Source organism: Schistocerca serialis, chromosome 1, assembly GCF_023864345.2.
Source record: "Schistocerca serialis cubense isolate TAMUIC-IGC-003099 chromosome 1, iqSchSeri2.2, whole genome shotgun sequence".
Lineage (NCBI taxonomy): Eukaryota > Metazoa > Arthropoda > Insecta > Orthoptera > Acrididae > Schistocerca > Schistocerca serialis.
This window is the reverse complement of record NC_064638.1, coordinates 813,087,334-813,110,366: the sequence shown is the minus strand read 5'-3', so window position 1 is coordinate 813,110,366 and position 23,033 is coordinate 813,087,334. Positions and strand designations below refer to the sequence as shown.

Here is a 23,033-nt window from a genome sequence, read left to right as displayed (position 1 = left end):
AGGAAAATGACAGAGGTACTGACCAGGGTAAAGCCCCGAGATATTCGTATGAGAGGTATATATTATCTGCACCTATGAACTCTGTTCTGGTCTCCCATCTGCAGTGAAGGGTTGACATTTGTGTTGCCAAAACGTCAGGAAAATTGATAAACAGATGTCAGCTGAAGATCCAGGGACAAAAGCGAACAGCCAATATGCATCAAGTGTCCATAGACTTTGTATTTAGTCTAGATTGGAAATAGATACTACTCAGCTTTCAGGTACTGTAACATTATGCATATTTAGATGAATGAATTGGCTGCCCAGAATTGCTACAATGCAAGGTGTATTTGATGTACAGCTGAACGCTAGGTGGTCCCAGGACTCGGGGTAGACTGCCACGACCTCTGTAGGCCAGCCAGGTGGAGAGACAAGAAGTGTTACCAGAAATAAGTAAATTCCAACTCTGGGAATTTGGATGATAATAGCTTGCATGGACTTTGGGCAGGAGACAATGTTCCAAGAGGTGGCAGAATGTCAGACTATCTGGAATATTGCCAATTTACAGCTCTTTGAGATTTCACAATAACTCACAGTCAAGTATTCATGCAATCTGAATACGTAGGTAACATCAGGTAAATGAGGTGCATCCAATTACGCAACAATGTTTCAATATATACAGGGTTATTACAAATGATTGAAGCGATTTCACAGCTCTACAATAACTTTATTATTTGAGATATTTTCACAATGCTTTGCACACACATACAAAAATTCAAAAAGTTTTTTTAGGCATTCTCAAATGTTCGATATGTGCCCCTTTAGTGATTCGGCAGACATCAAGCCCATAATCAAGTTCCTCCCACACTCGGCGCAGCATGTCCCATCAATGAGTTCGAAAGCATCGTTGATGCGAGCTTGCCATTCTGGCACGTTTCTTGGTAGAGGAGGTTTACACACTGAATCTTTCACATAACCCCACAGGAAGAAATCGCATGGGGTTAAGTCGGGAGAGCGTGGAGGCCATGACATGAATTGCTGATCATGATCTCCACCACGACCGATCCATCGGTTTTCCAATCTTCTGTTTAAGAAATGCCGAATATCATGATGGAAGTGCGGTGGAGCACCATCCTGTTGAAAGATGAAGTCGGTGCTGTCGGTCTCCAGTTGTGGCATGAGCCAATTTTCCAGCATGTCCAGATACACGTGTCCTGTAACGTTTTTTTCGCAGAAGAAAAAGGAGCCGTAAACTTTAAACCATGAGATTGCACAAAACACGTTAACTTTTGGTGAATTGCGAATTTGCTGCACGAATGCGTGAGGATTCTCTACCGCCCAGATTCGCACATTGTGTCTTTTCATTTCACCATTAAGAAAAAATGTTGCTTCATCACTGAAAACAAGTTTCGCACTGAACGCATCCTCTTCCATGAGCTGTTGCAACCGTACCGAAAATTCAAAGCGTTTGACTTTGTCATCGGGTGTCAGGGCTTGTAGCAATTGTAAACGGTAAGTCTCCTGCTTTAGCCTTTTCCGTAAGATTTTCCAAACCGTCGGCTGTGGTACGTTTAGCTCCCTGCTTGCTTTATTCGTCGACTTCCGCGGGCTACGCGTGAAACTTGCCCGCACGCGTTCAACCGTTTCTTCGCTCACTGCAGGCCGACCCGTTGATTTCCCCTTACAAAGGCATCCAGAAGCTTTAAACTGCGCATACCATCGCCGAATAGAGTTAGCAGTTGGTGGATCTTTGTTGAACTTCGTCCTGAAGTGTCGTTGCACTGTTATGACTGACTGATGTGAGTGCATTTCATGCACGACATACGCTTTCTTGGCTCCTGTCGCCATTTTGTCTCACTGCACTCTCGAGCGCTCTGGCGGCAGAAACCTGAAGTGCGGCTTCAGCCGACCAAAACTTTATGAGTTTTTCTACGTATCTGTAGTGTGTCGTGACCATATGTCAATGAATGGAGCTACAGTGAATTTATGAAATCGCTTCAATCATTTGTAATAGCCCTGTACTACAGAAACTAATATTTCACAGTGAATAAACATTTACTCTATGAACCTCTGAATTAACAACTTTTAATCACTTCATACGATTTCAACATACAATATCTCGGGTGATAGCATTAGACTACAGCTGTCATCTCAGGGAGCTACATATCTGTATCTGTTTTATCCATTGATTTACAACATCTTTTATGTCTTATGTTTGTCAGAACATCCTCTCCACCACAGTTACACAACAAATGAATACAACATGAATACCTCATTTTGAAAGTGGTCAGTTGCATGTGGTAGTGCGTACCACAGTTGAACAGAAAAACCAAAAGACACTTCTGTCAAGCAGACCTAAATAATTTTTTCAACAATATATGAGGACAATCTGTTGTCGTTTATCATGAGCACAGTTGTGCAAGAATACTGACCTATTTATTTATGGACAAACCTTTATTTATAATTATTGCAAATTATCTGAGTGTGACAGAATGATTATAACATTTCTTGATTTAAATATTGCTGTGATATATTAGTTTAGTTCAGAAAGTGGTCAAGATAAGTCAAATCATGTCTGTAGCATATAAGAATGCTGTATTTTTGGTGGGGATGGTCTTCAGCCAATAGAAAAGCAGTCAGTAGTGGAACACTATGGGAGTCATGAGGAGGCGGGGACTTTTCGAGTGAAGAGCTCAAAAGAGCAATTCTGGACACTTTGTGTTGAGTGCTGGAAGAAGAGTGATCTGACTGTGTTAACATGTGTAATTCTGGGTAGTGCCCAGCTGCTATGAGAATTTAACTTTTGAAGAGACTTTATATTTCAAGAGGTCTGAATGTGCTCCAGAGTAGGACTCTAACTATTTCCTCTTGATTAATGGAACTGAGAGCACGAAGACCGAGTTACTGCTCTTTGTATCGCTTTTTTTAATTTGTGAATCATCATATTGAACTCTGAACTGTTTTGAGCTGATGAATATTTCGCATATTGTGATGACAAAATGGACTTAGTTATTGCATATCTTTGATAACAGTTTAGTATGGGGATTTTGCTGCCATTCTCGTAATGCTCTCAATGTAACTTCTCTGCATTTGACAAGATATTATATGTCTGCATTTTAATTGAATATCATAGGACCACTTCCTGTTATTTTGAGATATCCTTTCTGGAATAAATGTTATTAATAATAATTCTCAATCATTTAAATCAATTATGGACATTAGAATAGAACCCTTGTTATCAAATTATTCATTATATATTTCTGTGTGATTAATTAATTTGCATTTCTGGCCAATGCATAGACTATTTGACTTCAGGATCAGAGACAAGGTTGCTATTTGCAGCAAATTAGCTGTGGGGCTTGAAAGTAGAAGTGCGTGGCTCAACCCTATCGAGCTAAGCCCAAGTATCTAAGGTGCGAGCGATACCAAGCAAAGTTGGAACTGATTTGCTTGTACAGGATGCTGTTTAAGAGCAACTACACTAAGCTGTAACTGATAGGTACCATCGCAGTTTAAAAGTAACTTTGATACGTGAGCCACATTTTTTATGCAACAGTGTATGACCTAAATGGACCAGATGTTTTTCAATGCAAACTCTACAAATTGGTAACTTGAATTAAAAACATTTTAATACATATGAAAAATAATGGAAAGTTAACTAATTTTTTTGTCAGGTATCAATGTGAGACTATAAGATGTGAAATTATAGAGTTTTGTAACTGAATACTTTTCTCAGAATTATTTGAGAAAGGTTTAGTTTCCATGTGTGCGTAATGAACATATGCATAGTGCAGTGACACAGCAGGAAATGTGGTTTGCAGCAATTGGTAGGTAGCATTGTAGGAAATGCTGCAACACTGTGGCAGATTACTGTATCAGTGTGAACACTCCAATTAAATGCCTTGTGTTCAGGGGCACTTTTCACATAGGACGTTAGAGTTCTCTTTTCATCATATAGTAAATGGTTCTCTTTCTTCATCATCTGTACAACATGATTTGTCTGGTTTGTTCACATATAACAGTAGCTACAATTGCTGCAGTATATTGGCATTATAGAGATTCATGCTGGTGTTTCTCCATAACATTGTTAGTATCACAATACGATATGTGAAAATGTGAACAAACAGAAAGTAGCACTATGTAATCATGAGCTGATTGAAGATCTTATTCGCTTTAAGGTAACGTGAGTTACCTTTTTGCTAAAAATGTAGTGTATTATTTTCTGAGTCCTGTGTGTATTACTAGCAACCTGGCCCAGCTTCACACAGGTAGCATTAACTATCTACAACCACACAACGTGTGTGCCATAGTGTATTTTGTTCAGTCATCTGCAGTGGGTTATGAATAAATTTCAGAGAACAGCATTAAGTAACTGAATATCATCACTTTCATGTAACTTGCATGAAGCAAACAGCACATTTCAGGAATGTTGTCAGGAGGCATGAATGTTGGGTCCCATATTGAATTTGTGTTTGGAGTGGCATCTCGTGGCAATGACGAGAGAACGTGATGGATGTAAACATTATATTTGCAACCATTGTAAATATTGTATGCGAATCACGGATGTAAGTGTGTGTATGTGAGCCACTATGTATCAAAGGCTACCATAGGTGGCACAAATAAAAGAAAAAAAGAAAGAAAAAAAATGCATGATGTACATGATTAATTCGTGTTGGAGCATTTCTCTCCCAAAGCTTAGTGTGCACTGGATGCATTGTCGAGACTCTTTGCTGCAATTCTTTGTCGTGACTCTTCATGGCAGACTTCTTCGCTGTGCCATGCAAAGAATCGTGTCCACATCTAGGTTTGTTTCAAGGAAGGCAGAAAGCTGAAAGTTGAGTCATCTGCTGCACTGCTGAAAGAATGTACTATATATAAACAAAGCAAAATTGCTAACGATGTTTTTCAGAAACTGTTTTACTTGTAGTATAAAAAATAAAACACCACATTTTTGTATTCACATGTTTTTCACTATGCAATTGTTCTAATATGTGTGTGTAACTATTTATTAGAAAAAATATATTACTTCAGATTGTAAGACTTACATAACAGCCTGATGATGAGGTCATTATCTTTTTGTTATTGGTCATATTTATTATGATACTTCAGAGTTGAGTAACTCACTACCCATAGTTCAGAGACATTGCAGTGAATTAAGACTGCGAGTTGTGGTTGCTGATCTGAGGGAAGCAGAAATTGGCAGTCCGGAATTGTCTTCATGTTTTGAAATCCATATCGCTACATCACTGAGAGATTAATGCCAGGATTCAATCCCACAACCTTGCAGTTTCAAGCCACATGCTCTACAGCTAGACCAACATACCGTATGTGAATCAGATTCTGCTTACTGTTTACTCAAGGCACTCCTGCTCTTTTGAGCTGTGATAGCTGTTCACTAGGTGGCAATTGTTTCCACAGTTTAATCTTAATTCAGACAATTTGTACAAAATATTTATAAATTATACACAAAAAGTTCCTCATGACTCACTGTATCTACTAGTCAAACCTCGATTAAAATCCCAATTGCAGTTCCTGCAATTAGGCTGCTTACACAGACAGACACAAGCAAGTGACTTCAAATTATATATAGAGAAAAGAGAAGAGAAGAGATATAGCATCCTGTATTTTTGTTTTTCAGGAGCAAAATAAGCAGTCCAATGGATGTTGTTACAGATAAACCATTGGTTCTAAGCCTTGTTGTCAGTTATGCACGTCAAGTTTCGGGGCAGAATCCTCTCAAAGAAATGGTTGGACCACTTGTGGAGAAGGTAAAAACTTTTTAATTCATTATCAAACAATGGAAAATCTGGGATGGAATGTAACAATATTATGAAAAGGAAAGTCGCTACTCACCATATGACAGAGATGCTGAGTCGCAGGTAGGCACAACAAAAAGACTGTCACAAATAAATAAAGCTTTCAGCCATTAAGGCCTTCGTCATCAGTAGACGTAGACACACACATGCAAACGTAACATAATGCAATGCAATGCAACTCACACACCTGACCACAGTCTCAGGCAACTGAAACAGTCTTTTTGTTGTGCCTGTATGCGACTCAGCAACTCCTCTATATGGTGAGTACCTACTTTAAGTTCATCATGTATTTTATGCATGCTATGTTGCAGCTAATTACAGGCCACCATTAATAAATGAAATCTCATTAATTGCAATGCTAACAACTTCTGTTGAATTGCCTCCATTTACATTAGATATCCGTAGTACATATATATTTTGAATGTGTTTAATTCATTATGTGGCTTATCCATACAGGATACAAATACATTGTGCATCTGCAAAGTTTGATGAATGCTCACAGAAAATAAAGGAAACAAGTTACAAACAAAATACCTGACCTTCAACGTAATAACTTTTATCTACAACACAATTCTGACATTGGTTGTAAACCTGTTGGAGACTGTGATCAAACACTTCTTGTGTAATTGCTCAAAGCACCATGGACACACATTATTGGAGATCCACGATGAATGTGAAGCACAGTCCTTTCGGAGGTAATTTAATATCTATCACCACCAAATCTGGCGAATAAGGAAGGTATTTAATAACAATCACCTTGCATTGTATGACAAAGTAGAGCACATAGGTCACAGTGTGCAAGTGGGTGTTGTTGTGTAGGAAATTCCTCTGTCCACTCTGGTACAGTTCTGGCCAAACCCATTGAATGCTTTGCAGTCTCTGTTTCAGAACTTTCGCACTGACAGTGTGACCATAAGGTAGAAATTCATAGTGGATCGAGCCCTTTCTGACAAAAAGGCCCTCATCATCATTCTCAACTGAGCACTATGGGACTTAACTTCTGAGGTCATCAGTCCCCTCATCATTATCATTATGTTCATTATAGTCATCGTATTCTTGGATTTTGTCAGTGAACTATTTTTGGGAAGTGGGAAATATGAGGAACACCATGTCATTGGCTGTTGCTTGGTACCTGGATCATATTTGTAGTACCAGGTCACATCTCTTGTAATGATAGTTTCAGAAGCTGCAGATTCTGGTCAGAAATGTTCATGAAATCTCCAGACATTTCCATCTGATTTTGCTTTTGTTCATCTGTCAGTGTGTGTAACACAGACTGGGCACAAATTTTCTGCCTTTTCAAATGTTAACAAATGATAATGCTTTCACCGTCTTTGCTTATCTTCAGTTCTTCTAAATCACTCTCAATGACAGCTACCGATCATACTGTTGGCCCAATGTGACTCATTCTCAGCACCTTCCTTTCTGTCTTCAAATTGCTTGAACACTGTACACTTGTACAAACATTCCACGAGTCTCCGTTTTCCGAAATGTTGTGTTAACATGTTGCTCCATTTTGCAATCATATGAGGTTACACACTGACTCCAATAGTCTGATCACAATGTGTACTACTAATTTGCTTTGGTGATTTGCACAACAGAGGCACTTCTTGACATTTCTCTCAATGAGTATGCAAGGGCATGTCGTCATAACCTGTGCAGTTTTCATCATATAGGGACCATTCACCAAACTTTCCAGAAGCGCCTTGTATTAACCATTACATGTAGCGTTAAAAAGTTGATTAATATTACGCACAGTTTCTGTAAGGCAGTGTGTTGCTGTAAAGAAAGGTCAGTGATTTTCACTGTGTTCCATCTCTGGACATTGGGGCAGATGTGCTACATACTGTCTGTTGCATTGAGCCTATATTAATTACAGAAAAAAGTTAGCATTTTGAACTGTCTGACAGTCAGTTTGTGAGCTGTCTATGTTTGTACATAAACTTATGTTGCCATTGATTCTGAACAGAGCTATCACTCAGTAATACTTGTTATCTTCCATTTATCTTCAGAGACATTTGAGAAAGTAGGCTGATGTGTATTTGTCATTTTCTTTAGGAAAAATATTGTTTCAGACGCAAATAAATTTATTGACTGATGGTCATAAAAGTGTTTATTATTCTTATCAATGAAACAGAAAATAAGAAAGAGGGATATGCTCCCAACAAGTTTGATAATACCGAACTGTTGTTCGTTTTTTTACTAAATATATTGAGCATATATGGAACATATGTAGAACACTGCCAAACTAGATAATGTTTGAGAGTATTAGAAATATTGTATGCAAAGCAATTTATATTGCAGGTTATCAATAACAACAATCTTTCCATGGACACAAATCCTGTTGATATATATAAATTCTGGCGCAATCACCAAGAGACTGTATCAGGACAGATTTCGTAAGTCTGTTTGTAAATTAGTCAGTATTATTAATGATTAGATTAGATTAATACTTGCCACAGATCGTGAATACGACACTTCGTAATGATGTGGAACGTGTCAGGTTAATAAAAGATGTCTGTACAAGATATTACATTACACAAAATATTGCATGTCACTAATGTTGAAGGGTTTTCCTTAAAACCCACATCCTTTCGCCTTTCCCTCTCTTTCCTTCTCTCCTGATGAGGCAACAGTTTGTTGCGAAAGCTTGAATTTTGTGTGTGTGTTTGTGTTTGTTTGTGTGTCTGTCGACCTGCCAGCACTTTCATTTGGTAAGTCACATCATCTTTGTTTTTAGATATATTTTTCCTACGTGGAATGTTTCCCTCTATTATATATATATATATATCTATATATATAATAGAGGGAAACATTCCACGTGGGAAAAAATATATATAAAAACAAAGATGAGGTGACTTACCGAACGAAAGCGCTGGCAGGTCGATAGACACACTAACATACACACAAAATTCTAGCTTTCGCAACCAACGGTTGCCTCATCAGGAAAGAGGGAAGGAGAGGGAAAGACGAAAGGATGTGGGTTTTAAGGGAGAGGGTAAGGAGTCATTCCAATCCCGGTAGCGGAAAGACTTACCTTAGGGGGAAAAAAGGACAGGTATACACTCGCGCACACTCACACACATATCCATCCACACATACAGACACAAGCTTGTGTCTGTATATGTGTGTGGATGGATATGCGTGTGTGTGCGAGTGTATACCCGTCCTTTTTTCCCCCTAAGGTAAGTCTTTCCGCTCCCGGGATTGGAATGACTCCTTACCCTCTCCCTTAAAACCCACATCCTTTCGTCTTTCCCCTCCTTCCCTCTTTCTTGATGAGGCAACAGTTTGTTGCGAAAGCTTGAATTTTGTGTGTATGTTTGTGTTCGTTTGTGTGTCTGTCGACCTGCCAGCACTTTCATTTGGTAAGTCACATCATCTTTGTTTTTAGATATATTTTTCCTACGTGGAATGTTTCCCTCTATTATAACCATATATATATATAAATCAGCCAATGAGTAGAGGGAGTTGTCATCTAAAAATTCTTTTAATTTATTTTTAAATGTTAGTTGGCTATCTGTCAGGCTTTTGAAGCTGTTTGGTAGGTGACCAAAGACTTTTGTGGCAGCATAATTTACCCCTTTCTGTGCCAAAGTCAGATTTAACTCTACATAGTGAAGATCATCCTTTCTCCTGGTGTTATAGCTATGCACAATGCTATTACTTTTGAACTGGGTTGGATGATTAACAGTAAATTTCATAAGTGAATATATATACTGTGAGGTTACTGTGAGGATCCCTAGATCCTTAAGTAGATGTCTGCAGGATGACCGTGGGTGGGCTCCAGCAATTATTCTGATTGCACGTTTTTGAGCAATGAATACTTTCTACTCAACGATGAATTACCCCTGAATATGATGCCATACGAAAGCAGTGAATGAAAGTAGGCATATTAAGCTAATTTACTGAGATTCTTATCACCAAAATTTGAAATAACCCTAATAGCATACGTAGCTGAACTCAGACGTTTCAGCAGATCATCAATGTGTTGCTTCCTGTTCAACCTCTCATCAATGGACACACCTAAAAATTTTGAAAATTCTACCTTAGCTACAGACTTCTATTCAAAGTCTATATTTATTGCTGGAGTTGTGCCATTTACTGTACGGAACTCTATATACTGTGTTTTATCAAAATTTAAAGAGTCCGTTTGCTGAAAACCACTTAATAATTTTGTGAAAAACATCATTTACAATTACGTCACTTAGTTCTTGGTTTTTGGATGTTATTACTATACTTGTATCACCAGCAGAAAGAACTAACTTTGCATCTTCATCAATGTGGAATGGTAAGTCATTAATGTATATCAAGAACAGTAAAGGACCTAAGATCGAACCCTGTGGGACCCCGTACTTGATAGCCCCCCCAGTTTGAGGAATCAGCTGTTGGTTTAACATTACATGAACCACTTATTTCAACTTTCTGCATTCTTCCAGTTAAGTATGAATTAAACCATTTGTGCACTGCCCCCCCTCAAACCATAATGATTTAGCTTATCTAAAATCTTATGAAATTATTGGTTGATTTAGTTGCTTTCAGTCTCATCTACTTGTGACATTTTGTTATGAGAAAGTCAACCAACCAAGGAACACATCTTACAGTACATGTTCTGTAGTGCTGCGTAAACTAAATTTTTATTTACCTATGTTTGAAATTCTAGTAGTGATAGCATAACTCACTGCAGTAGTTAAGACAAATATTTTTCACACAATTTTATTTTAATTATAATATGTGGAAAAATTCTAAATATTTTGTTTATTTGGTGAGTCATGCCAGCTGAATTTAATTTAAAACAGATGCAACAAATGGATTAATTCTTGTCAGTTACATTATTTTAAAACGTGTAATAGGGTAAGTACAGCAGGATTGACTGGAATCTAAAATTATCCAAGATTCTACTTTAAATCAGAATTATTTTTTTGCCACAACTTAAAGAAACAAAAACTGTATAAAGTACTGATATGAGGCTGAATCACTTTAGAGTGTAGACTCAAGAAAAACATGAAAGCTAAATGAGAGGAGAGGAAGCTACAAAAAAAAGTGCTAGAGTCAAGATTCCAGTTCTATACAGGATGAACCATGACTCCATTGACAAAGTTTCAGATGTTCAAGAATACCTTCTGAGTATTTTGATATAAGGGACCCACTATCTCCAGCAGCTCATTACTGAGCAGTAATATAATTACGATTTATTCATTTTGTTGCTACAGTCACTCTTATTTCTGTGACAGTAGCTTCATAACAGTGAAGAAAACATGTATATGAACCTTGAAACTCCCAACATAATGCAACAATCCTGAGACAGATGCAAAAGTATTGTGATGGCATTGTTGTCGTTGTGGGAACAGCACAGCATAGTGTTGTGTTGCTGCTCATACATTGCATTCATTTAGCCCATACATGAGGCTCATATTGGCCAGTTCTTCACCAGTAAACCTGTCCATAGTAATACTATTGGCATTTGCACTGTTGTGCACCATTTTCAGTGCAGTAGAGATACCAAGTTGATTGGGGCAAGAAATCAAACAGCATGCAATAACTCTGTAATGAGCCATCAGGGACCTCACACCTCCTTTACCAAAATGCTTGGAAAGTATCCCTGAACAACCTCCGAGAGATTGGAGGTGGGGTTCTGGTTTATGATGCTTTCTTGGACAACAAGAGATATTACTGTGTTGGGTTGCACGACTCGCATGTCTCTTCCAGTTGACTCATACGTTGTGCGTGCAGCCGATCCTCCTCTTTGGGTCATCAGCTATGTCGCCCTCACTGTTTGATTCTTCTTTGAATACTGTGTCATGTTAAAGGGAATAATATTAACCAACTCTCTATTCTTGAAATAAATCATGTACTCGTAGAATCTTTGCAGTTAAACAATAATATATTTTCAACTCTCATCCCCAAAGTAACAATTATTCTGTACAAGCTCTAGCAAGCCAACTGGTTCCAAGATAGCTGTCAGAATTGACAAAACACCCATAGAATTACATACGTGCTCGATAAAGAAGATTTGGGTGTGGAGAGGAAGCAATTCTCACGTATGCAGTAACCAGCCACCGACATCGACGCAGTAACCAACTTACCTGAAGTAAGAGTCTCTATACAATACAAGCTTCACCTGTCTCTGTAACAATCCTCATGACACCACAAACCACGGAACATTATCCAAACACTCTTTGACTTTTTTGTATAAATTCCAAGGTGCTGCTGGTAACCACTTGTCGGGGCCGCTTGTCTGGTGCAGCTCCTGGCTTCTCGTGACAGTTGTCCCTTCTGCACACACAGATATGTGTGGCACAGTAAAAAGGCTCTATCACTTTCGTCATTAAAATATTGGGTGTTCAAGACAGTGGAGAGCCAAGTGTTTCTAGAATTTACCCCAAAATTCTCGAAGCACTACATGTCCCGCCCCTTAGCTCGAACACGCAATATTTTACACATATTCATTATGTACTTTAATATCTATCACAACACTAATTTTTATTTCAATCCATGTACAATATCTCTTTTAGTCCTTGTGTACTTAATACATAGATTTTCCTTTTCTTGTTTTTGTTCTGAGCATTTTAACCCATTGTTGGAGTTAGTACTTTTACATCTAGGAATTGTGCGGACAATATTTTTAATTTCCAATCACAAACTCCAGGTGGCATAGACTTTTGATTGCCTCATTCTTTAGTATAATTCTCTAAACTATCTTTTCTTTAGTACTCAACAGCCTCATTTCCTACAGTAACTTTTGGTCTGGAGGAAACTCTGGGGAAAAAAATAAATGAATGTGTTCTTTCCGACACTCATAACTCCTAATAACGCTGTCGATGTAAAGAATCCAAACTTACCAGAATAATCTCTATAAAATTGTGTGACTTCTGTCTCTATACTGTCCTTCCCTTTAGGCATAGTACCTATACTTACTTCCAGGTTGCTCCAATTGATGCACTACCTCTTTCCATTTCAGTAGGTATGCCCCTTTCTTATTCCTATATTCTATGGTACAGGTCAATCTCCTTCTAGGTGCCCCTGCCTGCACAGTATAGATCAGTTTCTCTTTGGTCTTCCTATCTGCCCTTTTCTTCATTCAATAAAAGCTGGGTGCGTTCCCCTTATCCTTTGGGAGTAGGTCTCATGGTTCATTGCCCTAGTATACATCTTTATGTGTACTGTCACTAAATATTACCTGGCAAAATTCAATTCTGCTTCACACTTCACCCTTACCTCTGGGTACCTTATTTGATCCGCTAGAGTCCTCCACTGCTTTTCAACCTCTACGCTTTCAGCAGACCTCATATTTATATATAATTCAATATATCATACCTTTCTTTATGCTTGTCCCACTATCTTACAAATCATCAGAACAAATATTTGACTGATATTCCTAAATAATTATCACAATTAGTTCCTCCCTGGCTTATGCTCATTAGTTCTTCCTTAGTTTCTCCTCTCCTTCATTTTTCACACTTCTCACGTCTCTGTTCTTATAGCTATGTATAAATATATAAGAAGCAACAAAAGAAGAAAAAGAAAAGGGATGCTGCAGAGCCGTCGTATATCAACTATACGATATGTGCATCTACCCAGATGTACATGTCTTTATTCCGCTTCAACCCTTGGCAGTTCTGACACTGCTTTAGGTTTCTAGCTTGTAATTTTCATGTTTGTGTAATTTTGTGTATATGTCGATGTGTGTTCGTGCAGCCTGATTCTTCGGCCTACTTATTTGAAATAAGTTGAAGGTTATAGGAAACCACGGAGAATGAGAAGGACTTCAGCGATAGAAGTATATGCATATTGAAAGGGGTAAAGATAGACCGGTACTCAGATGAGAAGTAAGGAAGGAAAAAATAGAGATGGTTGCTAAGATCGAAGGAGAAAAAGAAGATAGCCCTAAAGACAGGAAAACCGTTCTCACTCCCACTTCCCCAGGATCCCTACTTCACCACTACTTGAGTGCAAAGCCAGAGGAGGACGGATGATGTTAAATGTCTCCTGCAGAATGGACATTCTCACCTTCACCTTTCAAGCCCCTGAAGAGAAATCTTAGCAACACCTATGGAACGACAAATGGTGAAGAATCAGTCGCACTTGTATGCGAGGGTCATATGAAAGATATGGTGCGTGTAGTGTTGGTAATGTCTTTACCTACACTACCCACCCCTTTCAAGATTGATACAAATCCTCCCATCTACATCCCATTTCATAAAAGATATAAATATTCTATCAAAATAGAAAATTATGCACTAAGCTAGGATAGTTATTTCATTAGTCACCTCATATTACATTATTCCTAAATATAATATTCTATTCTGTTCATTCCATCTTAAAGTCACTCTGTTTACATAGTTCCATCTTATTTCCCCTTCTACTAGAACATTATTCTGTTCGTTCCATTTTATGTTTAGAGATCAATGTTTATTCGCGCTTCTCTTAAATTAGTCACAATCTTGTTGTCACGTTCAGTTACTTAAATACTAACATGGTAGGATAGTTTAAAGGGTTGTGAATAGATTACAGAATAGGTGAAGATTTGAAGGGAATTCGGTGTAGGAAAACTAATGTGGAAGTAACACTGAAAACAACTCAGGAACAGACGGTCTTCACTCCGCCCACTAACACAGAATGTTAACGTCCCTGGGGAACAGATGTGACTCCACCTGGATTGTGTGAATCTGATACTAACCTCACTTGAGCAATCGCAAACCAGTGCTTCTCATTAAATTTTGAGCGAAGGTCTCCCCGCAGAAAAACAATCACCACTTTACTAGGTAACACATCATCAGGTAAAGTTATTCTGTTTCCAACTTTGTCATGGGGTTTGAATTTCTCGCACGAGTCGTCTATAACCTCATTAGTATCATTATGTTTGGAAAAAGCAACAGTCGCAACGTTTTCGGAGATTATACTCTCGGTAATTTCTCGATCTGTAATTAGCTCAAATAGTTCCACCAGACATACTTACATTTATAATGTCAAAGTTGACTATTTTTTCTTTGAAATTTTGTTCTACATTATTTATTCGCGAACTGACAGCTCATGTAGTAACAGCTCGTATACTAACACTTGGAATTTTCGATTGAATAATCAATATTAACTCCTTAGGTTGATCTGTGCCCTCTTTTGACATACTTAACATTGTCTTACATTATTAAATTTAACATTACATACATTTTGACAAAATTTTAATTTTTCACTAAGATCAGGTTTTTTATTATTATATTTAATGTCACATTCAGTCTCTAAAGTAACTATGCCTTTGCATCGATTACTAGATTCTTTGCTTCGTGCGTCTACTTTGACGGGCAACAAACCTATATACGTCATTTGAATATTTAAAGTTTCATTCTGTCTCCAAATAAAGTCAATGAATAATTGATTTACATAAGTATTCAAAGAACTAGTGAGTTCACTCTTTAAATCTAATTTCAGATTTTCTACCTTATTATTTAAAGAGTCAAATTCAGTCTTTAATAAAACTATATTTGCTGCTTGACTGTTTAAGATTTCGCTTTGCCTACTTAAAACCTCACTCTGAGCATCTGATTTGATATTCAGTTGTGTATTTACTGAATCTGACTTAAGACTTTGGTGACTTAGTTCTTGTCTTAAAGATGCATTTTGAGCATTTAAATCTGCTCTTTGAGCATCTAATTTAACATTTAGTTCTTTTCTTAAAGAAGCATTTTGACCACTTAGTTCTTTTCTTAAAGCTGCTGAATCTGCTCTCTGGGCTTTAAGTAAGTTCACTACCTCAAACCAGTCTGGCACTTCCTTACTCACTGACATAGCCAAGGCTGGTTCTGAAGTTTCGCCTGTTTTTTGAATGCTATCCATATCCCTATTGATTTTCAATGTAGTGATCATCTAAAACAACTTCACCTCTACATGTACTAGCTACAGTACTATAGTCTTTGAACAGTTTCCTCTCCCCCCCCCCCCCCCCCCCCTCGCTCTTCCTCCTTGAACAATTATTGGTCAGTGACTGGTTACTGCGTCGGCATCAGTTGGTTACTATGTCGGTGGCTGGTTACTGCATGCGTGAGAATTGCTTCCTCTCCACACCCAAATCTTCTTTAAGTTGAAATCTTCGCTCCATTCTTTTGACGTTATTACCTTCTCCTGTCATATATTGTGTTGCATTTGCAACTTTCTTCCTTTGGTTCAGTAGACACAACGCAATTACTCGGAACTGTTTCTCAGTCTTGTTATGCCTTGTTGCTATGGCAACTCAAATATCTTCTTCCTGTTTTTGGCTTACAATTTCCCTTTTTCTTAGAGTCCTGTCCCGGTCGCCATGTTCTGATGCTTTCTTGGACGACAAGAGACAGTGCTGTGTTGGGTTGCACAACTCACATGTCTCTTCCAGTGGACTCATATGTTTTGCATGCAGCTGATCCTATTCTTTGGGTCATCAGCTATGTCACTCTCACCATTTAATTCTTCTCTGAAGACTGTATCAGGGTAAAGGGAATAATATTAACCAACTCTCTATTCTTGAAATAAATCATGTACTCGTAGAATCTTTGCAGTTCAACAACAATATATTTTCAGCTCTCATCCCCAAAGTAACAATTATTCTGTGCAAGCTCCAGCAAGCCAGCTGGTTCCAAGATAAATGTCAGAATTGACATAACACCCATAAAATTACATACATGCTGCCTCGTGCAGAACCAAGACATGAAGTAGAAGTCTCTATACATAACATGCTTCATTTGTCTCTCTAACAATCCTCATGATACCACAAACCACGGAACATTATACAAACACTCTCTGACTTTTTGATATAACTTCCAAGGCGCTGCTTGTAACCACTTGTCTGGGCCGCTCGTCTGACACAGCTCCTGGCTCCTCATGACAGCTGTCCTTCCTGCACATATAGACATGTGGCACAGTCAAAAGGCTCTTTCACCCTTGCCATTAAAATATTGGGTGTTCGAGACAGTGGAGAGCCAAGTGTTTCTAGAATTTACACCGAAACTCTTGAAGCACCACAGTTTCACTTCCATAAAAGCTACACTCCAGACAAATACATTCAGAAAAGAGTTCATAACACTTAAATCTATGTTAGGTGTTAACAAATTCCTCTTTTTCAGAAGTGTTTTTCTTGCCATTTCCAGTCTCCATTTTATATCCTCTCTACTTTGGCCATTCTCAGTTATTTTGCTGAGTGGCTAATTTTGTAATTAATTCTTCCATCATTGCCTGATTTGATTTGACTTCATTGAATTGCTCTTGTTTTACTTTGTTGATGATTGTCTTATCTCTTTTGAAGACAGTACCCGATTTGTGCAATTGCTCTTGCAAGACCCTTGCTGTCTGTAACAGAATTACATTATTTTTGGAAAATCTCAGAATTTTTATTCTTCCTCACTGGACGTTAATTATCTTCCAAAATTTCTCCTTGTTTTCCTTCATAGCTTACTCAATGTACACATTGAATAACACTGGGGATAGGTGACAACCCTCTCCCACTCCCTTCTCAACCACTGCTTCCCTTTCAAGCCCTTCAGTTATTGTAACTGTAGTCTGTTTTTTGTACAACTTGTAAACAGTTTTTTGTGCCCTGTATTTTATCTGTTCCACCTTAAAAATTCCAAAGAGTTTAGTGTAGTCAACATTGTCAAAAGCTTTCTCTCTATCTACAAATGCTATAAATGAAATGTTATTTTGCTTCTTATTTTTCTTTCAGGTGACACAGTGGGTAGCACACTGAACTCGCATTTGGGAGTATGATTCAAATCCCCTTCCTGGCAATCCACGTTTTGGTTTTCCATGATTTCCACAAATTGCATAAGGCAAATGCCATAATGGTTCCTTTAAAAGTCAAAGGCAGATTTCCTTTTCCCAACCATTCCTAATCTGAGTTTGTGCTCCATCTGTAACAACCTCGTTGTTGATAGAACATTAAACTCTAATCTTCCTTCCTCCCCCCCCCCCCCTTTTTTTTTAGTGGGAGATTGTTTTATTAAGAGGATGCCATCATCATTAAGACATACAGTATAGCTAAATAATCCTGGGAAAAAATAATGGCTGTAGTTTCCCCTTTCATTAAGCCATTTGCAGTACGCACACAGATAGCTGATGTTGGCTAATATTACATGGGTAGATCAGTCAATCATCCAGACTGTTACTTCCGCAAGTACTGTAAAGGCTACTGCATCTCTTCAGGAGTTTTGCCTGGCCCCTTCACAGATACCCCTCCATTGTGGTTGCATGTATGGTATAGCTATCCACCTCACCTCAGCACGGTTCGTGGTTAATGGGAGAAGAGCATTTTCCAAATTTTATGTTTAATATTCATGTGGTTATGTTATGCAGCAACTTGTCTTACTAACTAGAGCAATTATGTAATTGTATGTTTGTCGACAGGGAGCTTCCAGCATCAGTAAATCCTGAACAGGCCTTGAATTACCCGGAGATTAAACGCTCCTTAGAGCAAAATGTTTCTGCTCTGCGACATTGGACATTGGCTTTTCTGGAACGCATCACAAATTGTCGAGATATGATACCATATGGTGTGCTGTATGTAGCAAAAGTGCTGCATGACTCTCTTGCAGAAAAATTCCCACAGGCACCAGAAAAAGATCTCCTGAAGGTACTTCCAGATATGAGTATTAACATATGGTTATCATTTTCAACTGTTGTCATATCACAAGCAATGTGTGAGAGAATAAGAATCAAAATTTGAATTTATTTATGTATGGACTTGATTTGTTTAGTGATTCTCGGTTATTTAGTAAGTGCAGTGGAACATAAATAATTGATGTGCCCATCATATTGTAGTGCAAGTGAGATGAGAGGCTTGGAAGAAAACTGGGAATTCATAATTGAAAAATGTTGACTGTTGAGGATAGTTACCGTATACTGTAGTATAATCTCTTAATTTATGTCACTCCACACTCTGATATTTGAATGAAATACACTGCCTGACAAAAAAGGTAAAGCACTCTGACGGGGAGGAGAAAGTGGATCAACGGCATCTCGTGAGATACTAAAGTTTGTCAATCATTCTGCTTCCTCCTAAGTGTCAGATGATCGTTACAGTAAAATTAATCAGACGAGTCAGAAAAACCCTCCCTCTTCGGTGCTGTCATCAGTCACATCAAAGAAACTCGAAGTCCTGTCCTGGCTGCTGCAGCAGGCATATTGGAAGCAGGTGCCTGCGTCATGGAACAGACTGCTGTGCCTTCAGCAAACATGGTCACTTGGCTAGTGGCCACCAGCTGCTTGCTCAGCTATAACATGAGGACAACACTACGGTCGACACAGTCATGCCATGAGAAAAACTCACTTTGAGTTGCCACTGTTCAGCCAGTCCATGGAAAACCAACTGCTGTGACTTTAATCAATGAGGATACATCACCTGCTTGGTTTGCCTCCACTGTGACTGGTCCAGTGTTGGGTCCTGTGTTTCAGCCTCAGGCCCAGTCCTCTCCTTGGAAAAATGTCACTGGCGATAAAGAACACACACGTTGAATATGTCCTGCCCTTCTTGTAATCTGCCCTACTACTACTACTAATATTTTCAGTTTAGACACCTTTACCAGTTTTGGGTTCAACATAGAGTGCTAACTTAGTTTAGTGTCGGACATAGCAGTGCCCTTTTCTGATCTAGATGCCTTGTGCTCTTTGTATGAGTTTTTTAACCAACATTCGGGGCGTGAACATAACTTTATGGCTCATATTTCTCTGAATTCTTCTGCAGTACCTAAATTGTGGCAAGTACATTTGCGGTTTGTGAATTTGTTCAGGCAGAACTTGCACAGCTTCAGGATTAAGGCATTTTTTCTATTGTTTCCACCAGTCCTAATGGGTGATGCCAAATGAGTTGTTTCATATAAGTAGTTATTGTAAGCCCATTGTTAATTCCTAGTGTAACATAGATCTGTATCCACTGCCTCATTCTGAAGAGTTGTTGACTGAACTGGCGGGGGAGATCTACTATTCAAAAATTGGTTTAAACGAAGCCGCAGTCACTCCAACTGAAACTTGATTGTTCTTCACATCATTTGCTAGTTTTAAATTACCCTTTCAGTGTAGACAGTACAATCACTTACAATTGGGGGTTGCAAACGCGCTTGCCATTTTCCAAAAATATGTAGAAAAACTGATTTGAAATATTCCTCACTGTGTTAATAATTCGGACAATGTTATTGTTAGAGCTTCAGGAAAACAGTTTACATTGTCAGTTGAAAATGTACAGTTTCATTGCCCCCAGTGTTAAATAACTGGGGCAAATCCTTTGTCATAAAGGTGTTATGACAGTCAATGTGGTCATGAACATACCTGCTCATACTAATCGTAAACAGTTGGCAGTGGTTTATGCATTTATGCATAAAATCACATATTATGCCAGTTTCATTCTCCAAGTGGTTGTGTAGGTCAGCTGTGCTAGAAGGGTGTCAAATTCGGGGTCAATAAATTTCATGTATGTTTCTATGACAACAAATTCCACCTGTGGCTCAACCACAAACTCCATTTTCTTGTTCAGGCCTCGTTCTAAGATGGCAGATGCCCCCTTACAGTGTTGCAGGTTTATCTGCAACACTTCCAGCCACCATTTTAGAGCCATTGTTGCTTTTGATGTTTGTAATCACTCCAACAGCAACCTTTGAGAATCCTAGTTACAGTTTTAAGTCCTGATCTCGCATTGCCTTCAGGGATTTCTCACAGATTGGTATCTTCACAATCTTGAGGAGTTTCTCTGCTGTGTTGACCAGCAGCTTCACTTCATCCCACACAGGTATCTTTGGCATTGTGTCATTCAGTCGATCTACTGTTTCACTCTCCTCACAAAGATTAGAGCACTTTTGTTCTTATGGACCCTCATGAATTTGGAGCCTTGACTTGTTCCTTTCCCCAATCTTTTCAGTGAGAGCCATCTGAACTGGCTCCTTCTGCTGTAAGGTGATGCTGACAAGTGGATATCCTTGTTACAAGTGGATATCCTTGTTACAAGTGGATATCCTTGTTACAAGTGGATATCCTTGTTACAAGTGGATATCCTTGTTACAAGTGGATATCCTTGTTGGCTTACTGCCATTCTAAAAACGGAGATTATATATACTATGCATCTGTTTCCCTGGTTCCTGCCTTGGCTTTTGCTGAATCCAGTTATCCTGGAAAACGGGATTAACAGAGTCCTCTCTTGTTCTCTTAATCCTTGTCTTGGAAGTGGCAGGGGTCTGTTTACTCCCTTCACTCTGGGACAGCCTTCTCTTGAAGGTCTTATGTTCAAGACCTCTTAATTCCCTCCATTTGTTGTTTGGAAGCCATTCTTTGTCTTCCTTTTCTCTGTCTTCTCTTAGAAGCTTCTGGCCCTAAGTCCATGACTATTCTTTGATCTTGATCTGGTCCAACTTCTCAGTGATATTTTCCATTTCTTGGACTGTTCTACCCCCTGATACAGTTGTGTGTGTGTTTGGGGGGGGGGGGGGGGGAATTGTTCAGCTACACAGTGTGCAGTGCTCATATTGTCATGTTGAGTCCAGAATCAAGGACTAGTTAAGACTGCAGGAGCGTCAACAAGAACTGACAGTACAAACTGAAAGTATGCTTACTAAACATACACAAAGGTACACAGCTGCACTGTGGTAGACAATGTATAGCACTTAGCAATACTGCACTATAATCTTTTGGGGCATCTGCCCTGCTCTCCTGGTTTGGCACCTGTGACTCAATTGAGTTAAATGAAACAGTGGCCAAGACACTGGCCTAGTGTTTTGACACAAAGAGATTCATATTACCATTCATCCAGATTTTAGGTTTTCACTCATTCCTCTAAATCATTTCAGCTGGATGCTTTTAATACTTCTGAGGTTCGTTTCCTCCACTGGCTGAACTGGTGTTTTACCTCCAATAATTTCATTATCAAAGAAATTTATAGTATAACCTCTGTGCCTTGCTTTCTTCCTTTCACACTGTTTTAAAAACTCGAAGAAATTGCTTGGTTGGAGGAAATTCACATCATATGAAAAAATCATGAAAAAGAACTCTCTTTGTATAGAGCATTAGACAGACACCTTCAGAACCTTCAAAAATTTAATCATTACAATCACAGTAAAATATTCAGCTGATGTGAAAGGGATTCTGTTTTGCCTAGCAAGAACTACCTGCTGTTTTTATAGATTAATCTGTTTTGTTTATGATTCAGTCGGTGGTTCGAGAGAGAAATGTTAGATCACTAATCTGAAGCTTTAGCATTCAATTTATCTTTGGCCATCTAATTCTTCATGTGCTGAAACACCTTCCAGGTCTGACAATGATCCATATATGTGATAAAGATAAGGTTCATTATACAGGGTGATTCAAAAAGAATACCACAACTTTAGGAATTTAAAACTCTGCAACGACAAAAGGCAGAGCTAAGCACTATCTGTCGGCGAATTAAGGGAGCTATAAAGTTTCATTTAGTTGTACATTTGTTCGCTTGAGGCGCTGTTGACTAGGCGTCAGCGTCAGTTGATGCTAAGATGGCGACCGCTCAACAGAAAGCTTTTTGTGTTATTGAGTACGGCAGAAGTGAATCGACGACAGTTGTTCAGTGTGCATTTCGAACGAAGTATGGTGTTAAACCTCCTGATAGGTGGTGTATTAAACATTGGTATAAACAGTTTACAGAGAATGGGTGTTTATGCAAAGGGAAAAGTTGTGGACGGCCGAGAACGAGTGATGAAAATGTAGCACGCATCCAGCAAGCATTTGTTCACTCAGCTCGAACAAGAAGCACAACAATTCATATTTCAGCAGGATGGAGCGCCACCACATTGGCACTTATCTGTCCGTAACTACCTGAACGTCAACTACCCGAGGCGATGGATCGGCCGCCAGGCAGCCCGTGACAGAGCACTTCATCACTGGCCTCCAAGAAGCCCTGATCTTACCCCCTGCGATTTTTTCTTATGGGGGTATGTTAAGGATATGGTGTTTCGGCCACCTCTCCCAGCCACCATTGATGATTTGAAACGAGAAATAACAGCAGCTATCCAAACTGTTACGCCTGATATGCTACAGAGAGTGTGGAACGAGTTGGAGTATCGGGTTGATATTGCTCGAGTTCTGGAGGGGGCCATATTGAACATCTCTGAACTTGTTTTTGAGTGAAAAAAAAAAACCTTTTTAAATACTCTTTGTAATGATGTATAACAGAAGGTTATATTATGTTTCTTTTATTAAATACACATTTTTAAAGTTGTGGTATTCTTTTTGAATCACCCTGTAGTTTGGATTACACACAAACCT

The 23,033-nt window shown here is 38.7% G+C and overlaps 1 protein-coding gene across 1 annotated transcript in view; it reads left to right on the top strand.

Annotated features, from left to right (window-relative positions):
* The window catches only part of LOC126484220 (ras GTPase-activating-like protein IQGAP1), a 350,623-nt gene that overhangs the window by 250,166 nt on the left and 77,424 nt on the right, over positions 1-23,033 (top strand). The window contains exons 22-24 of the mRNA XM_050107637.1: positions 5,618-5,747; positions 8,100-8,194; positions 18,162-18,387. Of these exons, the coding sequence (XP_049963594.1) occupies positions 5,618-5,747; positions 8,100-8,194; positions 18,162-18,387 (451 nt within the window). The remainder of the gene's footprint in view (positions 1-5,617; positions 5,748-8,099; positions 8,195-18,161; positions 18,388-23,033) is intronic.